Here is a 19,725-nt window from a genome sequence, read left to right as displayed (position 1 = left end):
TTCTTATGAAAACTAAAAATCTTTAAACATATATAAGTCCATTGATTTCTTTAATGGAAATTATTGAAGATGCTACATTTATTTTCTTAGGTGTCATTCTCTGGTGCCACATTTATTTTCTTAGGCATCACTCCCAAGATCAGTGTTGATGGTTTTTCTCTGCCAACTAAAATTTATATCATTATACATATTAATATACACCACGTCTTTATAAAAAAAATTATACTTCTCCTAGTCAAAGACTCCTATAATTAGAGTCCTAAAAACTTTACTTAATTGATAGTTTGAATTTTACTGAAATATCAGCTTATAAATGGGTCGAAAGTACTAAATTCTGTATTAAAATAAAAAAGCATTCCAGTTAGATTGATAATTGCTCTAGTAGACATTTATTTTTAGTTTTGTGGAAGAACAATCCTTTCTACTAGCTACATGTTATAACTATCTTCTTTTATCTTGCTCTTCAGTGATACAATAAAAGAATTCGCTCTCAAAACACCTCAGCCATTTTAATCAACTTGTATTACATTGCTTTGATTGTATTTGGCACTTTGTTGGTATTATTTGCTACTCTGGACCACTATTTTCACAACCATAAGATTAAGCCGCCGAAGATTAGAAGCCTCTTCTTTAACGGCCTTGCTCCCCATCTGAGTTTACTATCAAGAAATCAGTGTCTTTCAAGATGTCACACAACAGAAACAATCTGTTCCGCCTGAAGAATTTTGTCATTTAGATCAATAGATCTCTTTGAGCTCTTTGAGGTTGCCATCTTCATCCTTCCACATTATAACTTCAGCTCCAAACGCTCTCAGTACCTCGGAGAATCCATGCAAAGGAACTTCAAGAGTCTTACCTCCATATCCTCCATATGAGACCATTTGAAAAACCTTACTCTCAGCTTGTGCTCACAAATTTCTCCTCCCTGTTCGAAGCTTCATGTTAGCTTTTCTTTTGGTCAGGCTCGCATAACTTCTTACCTCGTGTCAATGGCATCGTATGGGCTGGAAGCATGCGCAAGCGTTTCAATGCAGTGCTCTTCGTGCTCAGCTTTCCTTCTCGTCAGGAAGGCGAGCACATCTTGCATGGTGGGTCTTTGTTGTGGATCCTCTCTCGTGCATGCCAGTGCCACTGCGAAGACTTGCAGTATCTGGAGATGTTCCTCTTGACGATCGAAAACGATGGTCTCGTCCAAAAGGCTCGCTATTTCTCCAGGAAAGTGACTACGAGCCCACTGAACTAGGCTCGTCCCATCTCCAAAGTTACCAGTCGGACGCTTCCCAGTGACAAGTTCCAACAAAACTACTCCATAGCTGAAAACGTCCCCTTTCGTCGAGGGAATGCTTGAGTAGCTATACTCTGAAAACCCAATATTGAAGGAGGAAAAAATAAAAGAGAGACTTTGGAAGCTTTACCTGGTGCTACGTATCCAATCGTCCCTTTGAAGCTCGACGTCGTCGTTCTCGTGTTTTGCACTCTCACTTTGGAGATCCCAAAGTCACTTATGCGAGATTGTAGCTCCGAGTCGAGGAGAATGTTAGATGGCTTGAGATCGCAGTGAAGAACTGGCGAGCTGCATTGGTGATGAAGGTATTCCAGTCCCTGAGCAGTTCCCAGAGCGATCTTATAGCGGACTTCCCAGGTGCTAAAAGCTTCTAGCCGGCTCTGATGATCGTGAAGCTGCTTGTCGAGGCTTCCATTTGGCATAAACTCGAGGATTATAGCCATGAGCTCCGGCGTCGAGCAGTATCCAATAACTCGTCCAAGGTTGCGATGCCTCAGCGTCCCCAAAGTATGGAGCTCCCTCAAGAAAAGCTTGCGAGAGGTTCTCGCCGATGCCATCTTCTTCACGGCAATGCAGCGTCCTCCCGGTAGCTGTGCTTTGTAAACACTGCTCAAAGCTCCAACTCCGACTACGTTGCTGCTGCTAAAGTTGTCCGTGGCTATAGAAAGATCGCTAGTGGTGAATTTCGTGAGGCCGTGAGGAATATCTTCAGTCGGTGCCTCAACGATGCTTTGTCGATGGATTTTGAGTACGTAAGCAGCTGCGATCACCAGCAGCAGCAGCAGTAGTACCAAAGTTCCCGTGACAGTGACAACGAGAACTTTCCACCAGGTGAAGAAACCATGTCTATGGCGGCATTTCTTGTGGATACTTGGCCCGCAAAGCTTGGAGTTTCCCGTAAACGAGGAAGAAGAGAAGCTTGCCAAAGGCCCCGGTATTGGGCCTTCCAAGTTGTTGGACGAAATATCAAGAACAGTAAGGTCTGGAAGATCCAGAGCTGGAACGAACCCGGAAAGTTGGTTGTGTGACAGATCCAATTGCGACAGAGCCTTCAACTTGGAGAGATTCTCGGGTATACTCCCAGTTATGTTGTTCCTCGAGAGATTTAGAGCTCCGGAAAGTCCTGAGAGATCTCCCAGTGCTGGCGGGATCTCTCCAGTCAAGAGGTTGGACGAAAGGTCCAGCTTTGCAAGTCCTGTGCAAGCTCCAAGGCTCTCTGGTATGAATCCCGTCAACTGGTTGGCAGAGAGATCGATTGCCTGGACCAAAACCATGCTCGCAAAGTCTCGTGGAATCTCTCCCGTCAACCTGTTGTGCGAGAGATTAAATCCCGAGAGGAGAGCTGGAAGCTTGAGAACCTGTGGTGGAATGCTACCGCCGAGAGAGTTGTAAGAAAGGTCGACGTTTTCTAGCCGGAAGCAGCTCGAGAGACTCGCTGGAATGACCCCTGTGAGCTGATTTCTCGACACGTCCAGATTTCTCAGCTGCGAGAGCTGACTTAAGTTGCTTGGAATCGTCCCTACAAGCCTATTGTCCTGGAGCTTCAAGTAGTTTAGCGAAGAACACCGGCCTAGTTCCGGAGGAATCCTTCCTTCAAGTCTGTTCGATTGTAGCGACAACCCCTGTAGATCCTGTAAAAAGCCGAGCGTCGCTGGGATCTCACCCTCGAGCTGGTTTTCCTGTAGCCTCAGCACCTGGAGTCGCGATGCGTTTCCTATCTCCTCCGGGATCCAGCCGCCAAGTTGGTTTTTTTCAAGTGCTACCTTTGACAGGCTTCTCATTGCTCCCAGTGATCGGGGTATGCTTCCGGAGAAGCGATTCTCGTGAGACCACAGCGAGTGGAGTGACGAAAAGTTTGCCACTGATTCTGGAATCACACCTGAGAGTATGTTGGAGTGAATGCTCAGGATCTGGAGCTTCGTCAACCTGTTCCCCAGCTCGGGTGGCAAAGGTCCTGTCAAGCTGTTTCCATCGAGTAGAAGCTGGACAAGCTCCGTGCAGTTGGACAAAGTGCTCGGTATAGAACCCGTCAGCCTGTTTCCCCAGAGGTAGAGCAGCTTCACCTTCGAGAGCAAGCCATAACTTTCTGGAATCCTTCCCACCAAAAAGTTCTCAGAGACGAGGAGCTCCTCGATGCCAGAACAGTTGCTCAGTGATCCTGGAACGTTGCCTGTCAGCTTGTTTCTGTAGAGCCGGAGGTACCTGAGCTGTCGCAGCTTGCCGAGTTCTTCCGGGATCTCACCATCGAGCTGGTTCTCGATGAGACTTAGCTCCACGAGCTGCGAGCAATTGCCAAGCGACGCAGGAACACTGCCGGTGATGTTGTTGCCTTCGAGACGAAGAACACGCAGCCGGCCGAGGAGCCCGAGGTCCACAGGTACTCCACCGGTTAACGAGTTGCGGGAGAGGTCGATGCTTTCCAAATTCCTGGAGGCGTAGATGGTGGACGGGATCGGACCAGTGAGAGTGTTGAAGCTGAGATTCAACGCTGTCAGCGATCCATCAAGGCTAAAGAGCTCACCCGGTATGTTTCCACTGAGAGAGTTGTCCGAGAGATTTAGCTGCTGCAAGCTATGGAGATCTCCCAGAAGAGGAGACAAGGAGCCAGAAAAGTTCTTACTTCCGAGATGAATCCCCGTCACTGTGTTGTTTGAGGAGCAACGAACACCCGTCCACGAGCAGAAACTCTGGCGGTTTGCCTCGTCCCAGTCCGGAAGTGTGTCAACTTGAAGCGACAAGGCTCGCTTGAAAGACAGAAGGACGAGAGCTTCGTCTGTTTCCAACGCTTTCCTGTTCTGCTGTTGCAAATTCAAACCATAGCAGCACGCGAAATGTGCGAAGGCGATGAAAAGCAGAGTGATCACCTCCACCTCCATCGCCACAAGCTTCATTTCTATCCCAGAGTGAAACAAGACCAACCTGAGTCCTGACCAGCAGATGCGATAGTGGGGAAGAAAGACAAAAAGACTCACGGAAAGTCTTTTCGACTTTGCGACCGCGTTCGGAGACTGAGTTGGTCGGTGGAACTGAACCACAGATCGAAAGGAAAAACCAAAGCCAAGGTCAAAAGAAAAAAAGAGCTCAGGGATCTCCACCTCGCTCGGGCTCTTTCCATCCACAGTACACCCCACCGCGACGCCCATCCCCAAGATCTCCTTGACAATCCTCTTGAACTCCTATGATCTTAGGGATGTCGATCACGTCATCCAGCTTCACCTTCTTGCGGTCCTTCTGGGGCTCGTTTCTATGCGCAAACTCTTCCCGTCTCCTTGGCGATGGAGACCGATCTTTGACACGGCGCTGCGCCTACCTCACCACGAACACCTACCTGCGAGGCATTGCTGCAACTCTTCTGCCCTAATGCCCCTCACAAGGCCTCTTGTCTTGTCAGATAATTTCTCGCAGCTTCGATGCTCCCCTTGGTGACCAGGACGATGTTGTGAGCTCCATCATCTTGTAGAGAGCTCGGGTGGCAGATGATCCGACGTTTAGGAGATCCAGTCGACCAGAAAGTTGGCTATATTGAAGCTGATGAGATTGTAGCCATTGTTGGCGGCAAAGCTCAGATCAAGCACGTACATTTACACAATCTTTGCCGGAAGAGTAGGAAGTCCATGTCACATGTACTAGGTTAATCATGATTTACTTTCAATGATGGTTTCATGGTGTAGTTGGTCATCACGTCAGTTTAACACACTGAAGGTCTCCAGTTCGAACCTGGATGAAGCCAAATAAAGTTTTCAGAAATGCATATTTGTTCCAAATTTATTTGACCCCAAGTTGAAAAGAACCTGTTCGACTGAAAAGTGTTAGTTGCTTGTCACTGTGTAATTTCGGGTTCGATTCCTGACACCGCCAACATATGTTCTGTCGTTCTTGCACTACTTGCAAGCGCCCAGGCATCTCCACCATCCCCCAGCTCGTTTGCGCGGCCGAGAGCGTCCACCATGCAGTAGTAGTGCTCCACCAGCCTGTAGAGCGGCCTAGTTGCGGAGGAATCCTTCAAGTCAGTTCGACTAGCGACAACTCTGCAAAAGGCCTATGTCGCGGAGCTGGTCCTCGGCACAATCTCCTCCGGGGTCCAGCCGCTAAGCTGGTTTTCCTCGAGCGCTACCTTTGACAGATCGGGGTATGCTTCCGGATAGGCGATTCTCGTCCACAGCGTATGGTGAGGAACAGTTTGCCACCGATTCTGGAATCGCACGCGAGATCATATTGGAGTGAATACTCAGGATCGTCAACCTGTTCCCCAGGAAGGTCCTGTCTACCATCGAGTAGAAGCTGGACAAGCTCCATGCAGTTGGACAAAGCAGAACCCGTCAGCCTGTTTCCCCAGAGGTAGAGCAGAGCACAGCTTCACCTTCTCTGGAATCCTTCCCACCAAAATGTTCTCCGAGACTAGGAGCTCCCCCGAGATGCTAGAACAGTCGCTTAGCGATCCTGGCGTTGCCTACCTGAGTTGTCGCAGCTTGCCGGTTCTCGATGAGACTTCTCCACGAGCTGCGAGCAATTCCCGGGCGACGTACCGGAGATGTTGTTGCCTTTGATACGAAGAACACGTAGACATTTCACCAATTAACGAGTGATCGATGCTTTCCAAATTCCTGGATCGGACCAGTGAGCGTGTTGAAGCTGAGATTCAACGCTCAGCGATCCATCGAAGCTAAAGAGATCACCCGGTCCGAGCTAGTTGTCTGAGAGAGTTAGCAGATGCAAGCTGTGGAGATCTCTCAGAAGACAATTAGCTTCAGATTGTTTGAGGAGCAACGAACACCCAGATGACCAAGCCAGCTGTGATGAAGGAAAATCTAAAGAAATCCAAAAGAACAAAACTGGAAGGCCTGATCAATGATCGAAAGGAAACAAAACTTAGCCATGCTGGGAGTAAGCTCAAAAACAAAAGAGAGAGACCAGCTCCCATAGATCTCCAGTCACTCTTGTCACAGCTCTTCCTCCATAGGACACCCCACCGCAACGCTTGGCCATGGAGTTGTGCATCATGATCTTGGCGATGTCGATCACATCGTCCTTCTTGCGGCTCCTTTAAGAGAGAGACTGAGAGATCTAATACAACCTAGTGGTATATCCCTAAGGAATACCACTCAACTACTCCGGTTCATTCTTTGGCGCCAGCACCCACCTCGCTCCTGTGACCTGGACGAGTACACGAGCTACCTGTGATGGATCATTGCGGCAGCTCTTTTGCCCGATTTTGTCGGCGATGATTGGCTGCCATGGAAAGCCTGGACAAGAACCGTGCACGCCTTTCAAACACAATCGCATCTCATGCATCTTTCCTGTCGACCGTCGCTCACGGCTGCCACCCTCGAGCTCTCTACAAGACGATGAAGCTCAAGCCTGTGATCACGTAAGTGCACAGAAATTTCTACTGAGGATATCAAGCTGATTCTAAGAGGCGGAGGAGCTAAGTTTAGAGGTCCTGGATTTGCTACAAAAATGTTGTTTGAACAACAATATGGGGACCGGCCCCATGGCTAAACGCACAACATCCACAAAATTGTTTCCACAACCATGGGGCACGGCAGTGAATCTTCCCTGCTTATTATAGATGCACACATATAAGTTGCCTAGCTAGAACTTAGCACAGGCTCCAACCTGTTGTTGATTTATGATCCCTTGCAGGTCGAAACCCAACCTTCTTCGCCAACTTCTGCATGCTACTTTCTTTATCCCCTTCAGTAAGCCCCCACAGTAAATAGATGCGCCTCATAAACGCAGCCAGCATGTAGAGGCATAATGTTCCACCTATGCCGGTTGTGACGAGGATGGCATACCTGAAGCTAGGGTGTATGGTCCCAAACCCAGCTGAAGCGAATGCAACAAGAACAAATGCAATAGAGATGATGAGCAAGCCTGCAGCGAGAGTGAGTTTGGACCTAAGGTCTTTGAGAAGGTGGCCAATATACTCGTCGCGCTTGGGAAGAACACCTGTTGCGCCGATGACTGCACTGGCCATCCCGAAGAAGAACGATAGAGAATTGAATGCAGCAAAGATGTTCAATCCAGTTCTGTTGTTTGTGGTTGGCTGTTGCAAGACTCCCTGGAATGTTATACCAGCCAGCAGTGCCGATCCGACCAATATGGCATTCAGGGCCTCTACAGAGAGCGTCCTGTCCCTGTGCAATAAGTCGTTAAGATCCTTCACAGGTTGGCTTTCAACCTGCATCTTGATCTTGATGTTCTCTAGATTCTTTGCCATGGCTACAAGCTTGAGCTTTTCGTCCTTTGCATCCGCCCGATCCGCTGCTAAAGTAAACAAACGATGTGCAACGACCGCGAGTTCATGTGGCGTTTTGTCGTTCTCATCCCCAGCTACTGCCTCCGCTTCACAAACTTTGATCTTGAGGAGCTCATCCACAACGGCAGGCTTCACCAACAGAACAGCCCAGTGCAGCGCATTCTTCTTTGTGTTGTCGACGTTGCTGCTGAAACCTATATGATCCCACAGATTCTGATGCTCGATGAACTCGGCTGTGGCTTCCACCACAGATTTCTCCGGCATGGTCCTGATCCAAGCCAGTATGAACGCGAAAGGAAGCTGCCCCGGCAGGTTCTTCTCCTCGCAATGATACCTGTTCTTCCCCCATCCCCATAACCTCCCAGAGTGCTTGTCCGACTCCTGTGACAGTTGAAAATCTCTCCATAGCTGTTTCAACGGCACTGTCATCCTCTCCAGAAGCTTTTTCTTCAGATCGCTCACCCAGTCTCCCAGATGCACCTTCTCTTCATCCAGGAGCTCCAAAGCCAAAGCTTTCGCAAAGTCGAGGTTCCCATGCTGGAGCGCATGTTGCAGCGCACAGTTCAACTGATCCAGAAACTCGCCTTTGTCGGTCTCGACCAGCAGAATCCTGATCAGATGCACCAAGTGTTGAACAGCTTCCACATTGTCGGATTCAGCTGCACACTCCAAAAGCCTCACCTTCTTGACGAGGTTCCTCCCAGTTTCCCGGAGATACGGAGCCGTTAACTCGTTCTCAAGCCAGCTGTTGGTGCTGTTGCTTCCATATCGAGCAACATACTGGATCATATGCTCTGACAGGAATATATTCTTCAGGACCTGCATCTTTTCGAGCAGCATCTTGAGCTGGCGCTTTTTCTCACTCTTGTCTATCATGCGGACCATGTCCAAAACGGTTTTCCCATCCTTACCAGTGGCGAAGGGATTAGTCCCGGCTTTGCAAAGAAGGAGCTCCACCACATCAATCTGGAGTCGCTGGGTCGCATAGTGCAGCGGGAGCCAGCCTTGGACATGGTCAGCCACGGTTAAGTCAGCGCCATGCTGGAGCAGCCAGTCAACGGCATCCACGTTGCCCTGGCGAGCGGCCCAATGCAGCGGGGTGATATTTACGTTATTGGTCACGTTGACGTCAACCCTGGTCGCCCGGACCACCTCCTCAAGGGCTGCCACGCGTCCAGACTTTGCCGCAAAGTGGAGCATCTTGAAGCCGTAGTTGTCTTCGGCATGGACGTTGACTGGGGCACCGATGAGATAGCGAGCAGTCTCCAGTTGACCAGCCTCCAGTGCGAGGTGCAGTGGGGTGCGATTGTACCTATTCCCCACATCGGCCACATTCAGCTTGGCGCTGCTGGGGTCCCTGAGCCTCAACTCGTCCATCAGGATTTGCAACACTTTGGCGCTGCCCCCTACTGCTGCCCTGTGGAAGGCCGTGTCCTGCGTGGTGCCGGCTTTGGTCATGATGTCCAATCTGGCATCGAACTTCTTGAGTAGAACGCTGACTGCGACGGGGTTGCCGGACTCGCATGCCAGGTGGAGGACTGGCTGATCCTCGCCCTCCTCGGTCTTCAATTTGCTCAGGTCCACGCATTGACCGCTGGTCAGCTCCCTGATCCTCCTTGCAAGCCGCTCTTCATTCTTTATCACTCGGAATGCGCCCTCCAAGTCTTTGATCAACCCATCCGAAGACATTGTCCACACTCAAAGAACCGTAATGCTTAATAACTCAGCTTAAATAGCATGATGGATTTTTCATTGTTTTCAAAGTGATCCCATCTTTATAACACAAAGAAAGGCATATCCAAGCATTACTTGCAGTATCAAGTACAAATACTTAAGGAAAAACACAAGGAAAGAATATTTCAGCTTCGTGTTAAAAGTTTGTACTTATTTTTGACTAAAATATTTATTTACAATGTTTACACCTTCTTTACCATTATTTTAGGATGAACCACCTAAACTAAACCCTTAAACCACGTAAAAGGGAATGGCGGATGTGGGCGATAAGCGTCCTTGATTGTGTTGGGCTCATTCGATCCTGCTCCACCCTCGCGCAAGCGCTGGAAACCGATGCCGCGGTTGGGTCCATCCAGGAGCGCCTGCCCACCCACACTCGCACATATCTCTCCAATCTTTTGCTCCAAATGTATGGGCGTTGCGGCAGCCTCGATCGAGCTCGGCGCGTCTTTGATCGGATCCACCCCAGGGATGGCTTCTCGCTCAATCTCATGATCACGGCGTGTGCCCAGAATGGCGATCTGGACCAGGGGCTGGCTGTGTTCTGGGAGGCACCGGAGAGGGATCTCGTCGCGTGGAATTCGATCCTGAGTGCGTGTGTCATGGCCGGGGAACTTGGCACTGCTCAAGAGCTGTTCGATCAGATGCCCCAGAGGGACGCCATTTCCTGGAGCGTGATGCTCTTGGCACATGCCCAATATGGGCATCTTGAGGAGGCAAAACGTTTGTTTGATTTTGCTCCTTGCCGCGACATGGTTTCCTGGACGACAATGCTCTCGGCATATTCCAAGAGCTCTAACTTCGAGCAAGCCAAGATGTTGTTTGATGCGATGCCGCTGTGGGATCTTGTTTCTTGGAATGCTGTGCTTTCAGCTTCTGCCCACAATGAGCATCTAGAAGATTCGTATAGTATCTTTGATGTGATGCCCGAGAGAGATTTGTTTTCATGGCACACTATGATTGCCATCTTTTCCCAGCAAGGGTGCGTTGACAAGGCAAAACGTCTGTTTGACTCAATGCCCGCTAGAGATCTCGTGTCGTTGACCACAATGCTTACTGCATATGCCGAGAACGGGGATCTTGTCAGCGCAAAGACCATCTTTGACTCCATGCCTCAAAGAAACCTCGTCTCGTGGAATGCCATGGTCGCTGCCTACACTCACAAAGGACTGCTAGAAGATGCCGGGGGTCTTCTACGTCAGATGCCAGCCGTGGATTTCTTCACACTCACTGCTTTGCTCGTGGGCTACGCCGCCAAAGGAAAGCTCGAGGAATCAAAGTGCGTTTTCGATTCCATGCCCGACTTTGATCTCGCATCCTGGAATGCTATGCTTTTGACTTACGTCCGCAATGGATGCTACACCGACGCTGAGAGCCTTTTCAACAAAATGCCCGAGAAAAACTCCATCTCCTGGAGCACAATGCTGTTTGCGCATGCCCAGAGTGGAAGGATGGACAGAGCAAAGAACCTGTTCGACCGTGAAATCTCAAATAAGGATCCAGCGTCGTGGAATGCTTTGCTCGCGGGGTATGCCAACAATGGTCATCTCTCCCTAGCGAAATCCTGCTTTGGTCATATGCCGCAAAGAGATCTAGTGTCCTGGAACTCGCTGCTCGCTGTGTATGCTCGAAATGGACTCGACAACCTAGATCTCTTCAGAGCCATGCTGATAGAAGGCATACCACCGGACGAATCGTCTTTCACGTCGGTTCTATCGGGCCACAGTGGCGATCTCCAGCTCTCGTGGTCTCATTTCACGTCCATGGTTTCCAACTTTCGGCTCGCTCCCTCGAAGCAACAGTATGGCTGTATCCTCGCAGTCCTCGCTCGCTGTGGCTACTTCCAGCAAGCCGAGGAGCTCATAAGAAGCATGCCCTTTCTCGCTGACTCGAGAGACTGGCTCTCGGTACTGGGCGCTTGTCGGCAAGATCACAGCGCTAGTGCAAACTTTCGAGCTGCGGGACAAGCGTGGAGGATCGATCCCCATGACTCAGCTCCTTATGTTTTGCTTGCTACAACTCGGGAAGTTTGATATCATCCTATAGGGTAATACTGTGAATATGAATCTCTCCTTGTGATCAAACGTGTGACAAACTTTGCACACAAATCTCGAAATACATATTAGATGGGCTCGTATGTTAGTCTTGGTTTTCATCTTCGCCTTGTGCCACCTTTCCTCATCCATGTATTTAAGGGGTTAAATAAGGGTCCAAATTAAACTAAGCTCGGATCCTCCTCTCCTCTCGCATTGCTCGCTCGCTCGATCCCCAACGTCACGATCGAACAAGCGAGTCACAATTCGATCTAGAATGGCATAGCTTCCAATGCCTGGATTGAATAACACGAAGCATTTCCATTAGCCAGAGTTTCGTACGCTGGAGTTTCGTACGTTCTCAGCGACAAGAATTACTGCTCTTGCTAAAAAACGGGAAAAAAAAATTTCCAGACTTACATGCTTCTTCTCCTCCAAACAGTCTTAAAACTTATATCTTACGATGCTGCAAGCACACACACACACAGATAAGCAAGGAGAACAAACACAAAGACAAAGACGAGAAACGTACCTGTCTGCTTTCTCAAAGAGAAAAAAGAGAACACAATCTCATCCAACCTGAAAAACAAACAATGCTCAGTACTTCCCAAGAACTCGAAACTTCCATACCTGGATATCGCTAGAAATGTCACGGTTGAAAAGCAGAGGTCAGTGACAATCTCCCCGCGAGCAGCAGCAGGACATCTAAGCCAAGTTAGTGAGCCCCCACCCCTCCCCCTCTCCCTCTATTATTTCTAGAGAAAATAGAGGGCCGTTTCGGCCCATGTAATGAATCAAGTATCAGAATCTACAGAACCGAGGTGTGTTAGTTCAGTCCTCCTTACTCTTACAGCACCCTTGAGCCATGGACAGGCCTTTAGAGTGCTTCCATCGGCCGTGGTGGACGAGTTTGCGCTGCCGACGGTGGCCGGGAGTCCGGTCCCGTCCTCCAAGAGCAGCCACGGGTCCATACCTGTCTCGGTGTCCAGCGATGGAGAGGGCTTGGACTTGAGGTCGGCTCCAAGCTTTTGGGAATGCGAGAGGTGCAGCGACGGTGAGAGGTTGGCTTGCAGCGCCGTGAAGGCGGACTGTGGCACTTGCGGAGGAGCGGCCGAGAGTGAGAAAGTCGGGCCTGGGGGAAACACTGGCATCGCTGCTTGAAGTCTCATGCGGAGAGACATCGGGAGTTGCATGTGATCCAGTTCGGTCTAGAAAAACAAGTCGTAAGCACAAAGAAAGAAGAAGAAGAGAAGCTTACCTGGAGCTTTTCGGCAGCTTCACGTTCAAAAGGTGGTACTTCTCGAGGAGGCTTTGCCGCTCGGCCTCGAGGCTTTAGCCAGACTGCCCAGGTGTTGCTCAGCAGCGCATGCAGGACGCTGAGCAGCCTGTCGAACAACTCCTCGCCGGCAGACGCTGCTGCCGCCATCGACGCAAGCTCCGCATTCCACTGTCCCTTGTTCAGCATGGAGCTCTCTGGCTGGTGAATACCAAACGACTCTGCGGACTCGTATACGACACGGGTGCCAAGCAACCGGAGGAGAACCGGAGCGAGAGTCAGTCGCATGTTCTCTCTGCGGACAGAGAAACGAAGACAAAACGCTAAGCCCGGGGTGATAACATATGAAACGGATTTACCTGTCGCAGTATATAATTCGCAGTAAAGGCAGAAGAAACTGTAGTCGCAGCCACATCGAGCTCTGGAGCGCAGCAGCAGAAACAGCAGAAGCCTCTGGAGGCCGTCGACGTACACTTGGACTTGCAGTTTCCAATCCGCTTCTGGCTCCTCTCCTTTGATTCTTTGCTGCAGGCCCGTCTGCAGTGCTTGGCGCGACAGAAAATTTTGCACTCGACCGCGTCAGCAATGTCACTTGCTGCTCCAGCTCCGCCATTTGACTCACCAGATCAAACGCAAAGCCGCTGCATGTGTCGTTTAAGCTCCTTGCAAGGCATGGCAGAACCAAGTCAGCCAAGGCCTTTTCGATCGCAAAGTGCAGGCTGAGAGCATCGTCTCTGGAGCTTCCACCTGCTGCACTGGCGTTGTCCTGAGAAACTTCACCCTCTTCCGGAGAGGCGGCTTCCACCACACTCCAAGGAGGTTGCCAGCCCCACGACTTCAGAGCCGACGTCGGTCTAATGTACCCTTTCGTCTGCTCAAGGCGTTGTCTTAATGATTTCTTCCCATAGAGAACGTCGACGCCTTGCAAAGACCACTTCACAAGCTTGATGATGTACTCTTCCAGCGGTTTGCCGAGAGAATGCAGCACCTCGGAGTACAATGCACCTGCGTCTGGTCTGAAGAGCACGTTTGTGAGTACATTTTCCGTGAAGACCTTCTCACACTCGTAAAGTTGGTCCGACGCTCCCACGGATGCTTGCATCGCCTTGACGGCAGAGTTATGAGCTTCAATCTTCTCTACGAAAACCAGCTCGTTGAGATGAAGTCTGAGTTCCAACCACTGCCAGTGGAAAGTTGCAGGCTGCAGTTCATCCAAGATCAAGACCATCTGCTGTTGCGCATGTTTCGGGTCGTGGACATGACGGACCTTCACCCATGCTTCGTCGTCCTGCCATTGCATGGAAGATGGTAGAACGCCGTCTAGTATCGAGTGTAGGAACAGCCGACCGGAGAAAGGTAGCATCGCCTCGACTTTTAATCGAGCATCGAAACCTTGTTCATCCAGCAGTGCAGCGTAGTCGGAGCTGCCTCCATCTGATGAAAGGAGGACATAGAGCGCTCGCGTGTCCTGTAAACACACCTCACGGAACGGCTCATGCTTGACAATGTCCGCTACAGCCACGCTAAGGGATTGGAGAATGCTGTCGTCTCTGCTCGCATTGCTCATGCGCGATAAAACCTGTCGTCGCAAAAGCCCGCAGAACATCGCATATGCCATTGGGAAGACCAAGTTTAACGGTAGTAGCCGCTGAGTACGTGCGAGAGCCACTAAAGTTGCATCGCCCAGGATATCAGCTACCAGGCCACCTGCGATGGCTTTGCAGTCCCCTATCAATATCCGGAACCAGTGAATATGCACCTCATCGGACTTGAGTGTACTTCCCATAGCCACACCTCTGGACAGACCGTTTGAGCTGCCGAAAAGTTTTGGAAGGTGCAAAGCCTCGAGTCCGTCTCTTATCTTCAAAACTGTCACGAGCCTCTCTAAGCTTAAAACGCCATGTACAACTGCCATCACCACCAGTGCTGTTGCCGAGGCTGCTCTTCCGGACGTGATAACGTTTTGACCAGCTGCAAAGTCGTTTCCCAGTGTCCCCAGCTCCGGCGTCTCTGGCGAGAGGTGAAATTGGGAGCGGGGAGCTCTCCCAGGAATATGTACAAAGTGTCCGGCAACAATCGTTGAAGCCTCGGAAGCTAGTGACACGTCCAGCACGCGGCTCTGCCGGTCGTCAAGGCCATCCTTCAGCAGCCGCAAACAACGGACGTGGAGCTGCAAAATGCGCCTGGCACATCTCAGTGATATATCAGGCCCTGCATTGTTCGCTGTCAGCACCTCATGCGCGTTAGCGGCGGAAGAACTTGCGCTGCTAACCAAGGCCGACACAGCAGCATTGACGAGACCCGAGTCCGTCTGAGCGGTTCCGTTCTGTTTTATGGCTTCCAAAAGTCCCGTGACGACACGGTGGGAGTATTCTTCCACTTTCTCTGCCACAGCGTCTTTGATGGCAAAGTTGGCCGTCTGAAGTTCTCTTTCTTTGCTGACTATCTGCGAGACTGCTTCCCCCAAAGCCTTCTGAACTGAGTCCTTCATGCTTGCTCCAACCCTGGCAAGTCGACTGTTCAGGCGTTGAGGAATAGGATCATCTCGATCTTCACCGACGGTATTGATGAATCCCAAAGCGCTTTCGCTGTCTCCCACTTTCAGAGCCTCCAGTTCCATCGCGACTTTCTGATCGCAAGAACCTCTCCACGTCTTTTGCCACGATTGTACCGTCATCAGCCCTTTGTACTTGTTTAGTAGCTCACTGACATAGATCAGTATTTGTGATCTGCCCGATGGAATGGTTCCAATCACTGAAGAAGCACACTGTATCCCAACGGTTAGAACCTCCGGTAAGAGATTCAGAGATGTTATCACTAGTTCGTATCTGAAAAAATAAAGAGGATAAAGAATAAGAAACTAGCAGCGGAAAGGAAAAAAAAAAAACATACCTTCTTAAGCATGACAAAATTGCTGCTTCTCCGATACCGCACGTTTCTTTGTTATTGACTGGTGCTCTCGCAGACATTCCAGACGTACCAGCAGCCATAGGTAGAAGCCACAAGAGAAGCCTGACGAGAACGTTGTAGTCAAACACCATGTCGAGCATATAAACCACCGCTCCAAATTGCTCATCACTAAGCTGACACCTCGCCGTCGGACCCGTCTTGTTGGCAGTGCCTTCCCCGAGCAAGCTGCGGATCGTTCTGTCTAGCCATGAAGAGAAGTTAAACTTCTCAGATACTGTAAGCTGCTTCAGTGCAGAGCCGATCGAACGGAAGTCGTTTTTAGGCCTCAAGTCGTTCAGAGAAAGCTTGGTACTCGCTGCAGGCCTATGATACGGGCAATGCACCTTACTGTCAAAGGAGTGACTGGAAGAAGCACCCTGGCCACCATCTACACGAGCACTATGAAGCTGAGCAAGGCTTTGAGTCTTTCTCACGGTTTTGGGCCTCCCTCTGACGCCTTGCTTTGGGGGCTTGATAGAAGCTTCCAGCTTGACTGGATCCGAGACCTTTGGTACCTTCTTTATCCACCACGAGTCTTCGGGGTCTGCTATAAACCCTGTGCCCTTTGATTCGCCTGTTTTAAGCCTTTTGCTACCGTTGCATTCTTCACACCCATGGGTATCCCCAATGGACGAACCAGCCACCCTCTTGAGGATACCAACCGGGCCAGCACAGAACTTTTGCTGTCCCGCTAAAGTGTCTGGAATCTGTAAATACGCACATACTGCCTGTTTCACTTCCAGCAACTTCATCGGTTTCCGGCTGACCTGCTTCCTATCCAGTGTGTTAGTTACAAAAGAACCAGACATCGGTACCTTCACTTCTGAAGAATACGTGCGATCCTTCAACCTTCGGTCTTTAGCTATTTTGTCGTCGGAATGGAAACCATGCAGAGCTAGCCGACGCTCGTTGCGATACAGTCGTGCATTCTCCGGAATATCGTCTGTGTCTTTGGTATCATCAAGGTCCAAAGTCGGAAGCCCAGGAAGGTAACGCAAGACCCGCCGGTGACGAGCCGCCCTGCTTATATCACTTGGCGACTCTCGTCTTTCTAGTAAGCCTTCCACGATCAGCTGTCGTACGTACGCATCCGGATGAAAAATGCCCCTACGAACCAGTTCGTATAGAAGAAGCTGCATCTTCTCCATGCTCTCCCCTTTCCTCGAATCATGTTGATCTATCCATGCTACGATGATCTCGTGCATCGGAGAGCGCTTGAGTTTGGAATCCGATGCACCCTTGACCCTGGCCTTTTTAGCGTGAGATCCGGGAGGGAAGTCCTTCTTAAGTAGGAGGACTGAAGCTGCAGTATAAATACGTGACAAGTCTTTGATGCCTGTGGATACCTTTATACTAGAAGCTTGTCTGGTATCCCGAAAGTCACAGACTGCCCACTCGCACAGATACCGCACCGCAAAAAGATCTGAGAGGTTGACGTTGTTCAGCATGCCGGATAGAAATGGTAAGTTGGAGCTGGAGGTCTTCCATTCACCGGGTAATTGGTCGTAGCCAGAAAAATCGCTGTCAAATACGGCCTGGAAAGCGCTGAGGAGATCGCCAGCAGCTAGCGACTTGTCAAGAGCCTGTATAACTTTCCCGTCGTTGTTTCTGAGGACTCCCGGATTCACAGCCTTCGTCAGAGATGATGCTCGTTTCTGTATCGAATCGACAACCTCCATAATGTAGACTTCACGATACGGACAAAGGTTCCCTGGCCTGCCGTTTCCCTTCGTAGTATCTGCTTTCGGGTCACCGTCTTTGACGATTTCCATACCTTCCAGTGTCGTAACACATGGAAGGAGAGGAAAACAGTCAAAAGCCACGAATGTGTCTGGAACAGCAACAAGCAGGTAGCGCATTATCTCCACAAAGGTCACGACGATGCGATATTGTTGAGGCTGCTCTTCCGGGCTGGGTAGGACGTTGGACACCCCAAGCTGCCGTAGCCAGTGTTGGCAGATATCTACCAACATTCGGACATGGACCTGAGAAAGTGACAGAGAGTCCATGAACTCCAGAAGAACAGGGAGCAAAAGCTCCAAACCGTCCAGCGATTCCTTTTCCTGCATGCAAAAACATTAGTTAACGCAACAAAGCAAGCGCACATGAGAACCTGTATTTGCTTGAGAGCCCACTCAACAACATGGGATTGCTGAAGAAGACCTTCCGCATACTGCCACTGCACAAGCCGCACAATGTAATGCCATTTCGCATGGCCATCCAGGTCGGTTTCCACAGATTGCACAGAATCGTAGGCCTGGGCCAGTGCTGCACGCGACGCATTTGAGCAGATCTCGTCAAGTACGGATTGTGCGTAATCTAAAACGTCCCGAGTCCACTGTTCCAGACGCTTGCCATGCGACTTATCAGCGCCAGCACTCGAAGCCGGGCGCACCTGGAGACCCTCTGTATGAGAAACTCAGTATAGGAAGTGCAAAGAAGAAGTACCTGGTTGAGGTAAGATATTTTTATAAACCAGGTGGCTCGGAGAAACGGCACATTTTGCTTAACCAGGGCTTCGAATAATGTTCTTCTGTGAAAACCATGTGGAACGTGCTCTGCCAATAAAGATAAGCGTTTACGTTGCGACAGGTCCTGCAAAGATAAACTGTGAACTTCAGCAGATACAAGAGAAGCTACTAGTCTTACTTCTATCCATTTCTTCCGATAATCCTCTCCATAGGTATGTCGCTCTGGGAACTGTCCAGCTTTGGCAAGCAGCGCTCCAACAAGAGGAACATCGTATACTTGTCCTGCCTGAATAATACAACCACTTAGCACGAACTGGCACAGAAACATGCACGTACCTTGCGTTTTCTAACGAGAGCGTTTGTTACCGCCCGCAGTCGCTTACGAAGGGACTGCAAAGAATCTCACGTTGATACACGACAGAACAAAATAAACAAGTAAAGAACCTCTTTGTAACGACTGATATTCTCTTTTGCCCATAGCGCATTATTCGTAGCCAAGGTCCACGTCGTTTCTCGTGCTTCCTGATAGAATCGTATTTTAAGGTAAAGAGAACCAGGCGCAATCGTTGTGAACATACCTCAATCCCCTCAATCGCTTCTTTGTATCCATTTGTGCAAGTATCACGCGTTAAAGACTCCTCTGGACAATCGGGAGCAGGGAAATAAAAGTCGGGAGGTCCGAGCCTAGAAGGAACAATAGTAAGACATCGGAGGAGATTTAGCTTCTAGATATCTACCGTGGGTTCAGGGGTTCTTTCTCGCATTTGAGCCTGTAAGGTGTAAGCTGGGGAGTACGCCTGATAACAGTAAAGAGATCTTTGAGCTCCGAAAAAAAAACAAGAATTTGCAAAGAAAAGATAGAAGATACGTGCCTTGCTGTTGCTGTGAAACCGATACCAGAGTAAGTGGAATCGGATCGAGGACCCTCTCGACTAGCTGCAACGCCACTGCCACCAGCGGCAGTAGAATACCTGTGCATCTCTCCTTAAGATCGCCCGCATGCTGCATCGTGTATTCTAAATCCTTTTTTCCAGCTCTTGGGTTTCCTACTCTTTCCAGAGCAAGGCATTAATCCTACAAGCCTCTGGTCCATGTTCCATATGTGGTACTGTCGAAAAGTCGATGATCCACCGCGAAGAACAGAGGACCCAGTGCCGCTGTGCTCTGGAAATTCCCACTCACTGGTGAGACTAAGCATTCTCCAAGCAAGTCAAAGAATCGGCCATGGCCATACCGCCCAGTCCCTGTCCTTGTGCATTTTAATTCCTTCCTACTATCCCAGCCTCTGTTCCTGGCTCTAGCTCGCTCAATCCAACCCTAGGGTAGTGCCCAAGAGCTTCTCGGACTAGAGCGCGATCCTGTGCTACAGACCTAACAAAATGCCGCTGACTAATCGGCGAGGAGTATCTAAAACCCTATCAGCAGCCAGCTCCAGCAGTAATGGCCGATCGTTTCGGCGCGCCTATCGACGAGCACTTACGGATTCTTGCGGCGCCTCGCCCGGCGCGATCGATCCGCGGGCGCCAAAACAGGGGAGGAGCTATCGGGATCCCTGGATTATTGCTGTGCTTAGCCCGGAATGAGAGAGAAGAGCGCGAGCGTTAAACCTAAAGAGGAATGCGCTACACAGAGAAAAGCCCAGATGCGTGCGCGACTGTGGATGGACACGCGATAGACTGCACTGTCCAATAAACTGAGCGGTCAGTCGTCTTGGTCTC

At 50.0% G+C, this 19,725-nt stretch overlaps 3 protein-coding genes and 1 non-coding gene across 5 annotated transcripts; 2 read left to right on the top strand and 2 right to left on the bottom strand.

Annotated features, from left to right (window-relative positions):
- Positions 1-709: 709 nt before the first annotated feature.
- Positions 710-4,372, bottom strand: LOC9636546 (LRR receptor-like serine/threonine-protein kinase FLS2). Its single transcript, XM_024678004.1, has 3 exons — positions 1,416-4,372; positions 981-1,359; positions 710-925 (listed from the first exon to the last, which is right to left on the bottom strand). The coding sequence occupies exons 1-3, from the start codon at positions 4,174-4,176 to the stop codon at positions 898-900; spliced, it is 3,168 nt and encodes a 1,055-aa protein (XP_024533772.1). The 5' UTR covers positions 4,177-4,372; the 3' UTR covers positions 710-897.
- A 569-nt stretch (positions 4,373-4,941) lies between these two features.
- On the top strand, positions 4,942-5,015 carry TRNAV-AAC. The gene has a single exon. It is a non-coding gene; the product is annotated as a tRNA-Val (tRNA).
- Positions 5,016-9,535: 4,520 nt separating this feature from the next.
- On the top strand, positions 9,536-11,311 carry LOC112347272 (pentatricopeptide repeat-containing protein At4g02750-like). Its single transcript, XM_024677911.1, has one exon. The coding sequence runs from the start codon at positions 9,536-9,538 to the stop codon at positions 11,309-11,311; it is 1,776 nt and encodes a 591-aa protein (XP_024533679.1).
- Positions 11,312-11,441: 130 nt separating this feature from the next.
- LOC9637309 (mediator of RNA polymerase II transcription subunit 12) lies at positions 11,442-19,706 on the bottom strand. 2 transcript variants are annotated; one of them, XM_024677806.1, is made up of 15 exons: positions 18,880-19,706; positions 18,745-18,804; positions 18,586-18,691; positions 18,452-18,529; positions 18,344-18,397; positions 18,186-18,293; positions 17,985-18,131; positions 17,650-17,931; positions 15,480-17,599; positions 12,947-15,415; positions 12,570-12,882; positions 11,942-12,519; positions 11,844-11,890; positions 11,732-11,777; positions 11,442-11,607 (listed from the first exon to the last, which is right to left on the bottom strand). In XM_024677806.1, the coding sequence occupies exons 1-12, from the start codon at positions 18,984-18,986 to the stop codon at positions 12,106-12,108; spliced, it is 6,258 nt and encodes a 2,085-aa protein (XP_024533574.1). In that variant the 5' UTR covers positions 18,987-19,706; the 3' UTR covers positions 11,442-11,607; positions 11,732-11,777; positions 11,844-11,890; positions 11,942-12,105. The 2 variants fall into 2 exon arrangements, with proteins under 2 accessions (XP_024533574.1, XP_024533573.1); XM_024677805.1 differs by lacking the exon at positions 11,442-11,607 and having other exon boundaries at positions 11,613-11,777.
- Between the last annotated feature and the right edge of the window lie 19 nt (positions 19,707-19,725).

The sequence above is a fragment of the Selaginella moellendorffii genome, unplaced genomic scaffold (assembly GCF_000143415.4).
Source record: "Selaginella moellendorffii unplaced genomic scaffold, v1.0 SELMOscaffold_20, whole genome shotgun sequence".
Lineage (NCBI taxonomy): Eukaryota > Viridiplantae > Streptophyta > Lycopodiopsida > Selaginellales > Selaginellaceae > Selaginella > Selaginella moellendorffii.
The sequence above is the reverse complement of the archived record's forward strand: the minus strand, read 5'-3'. Positions and strand labels throughout refer to the sequence as shown.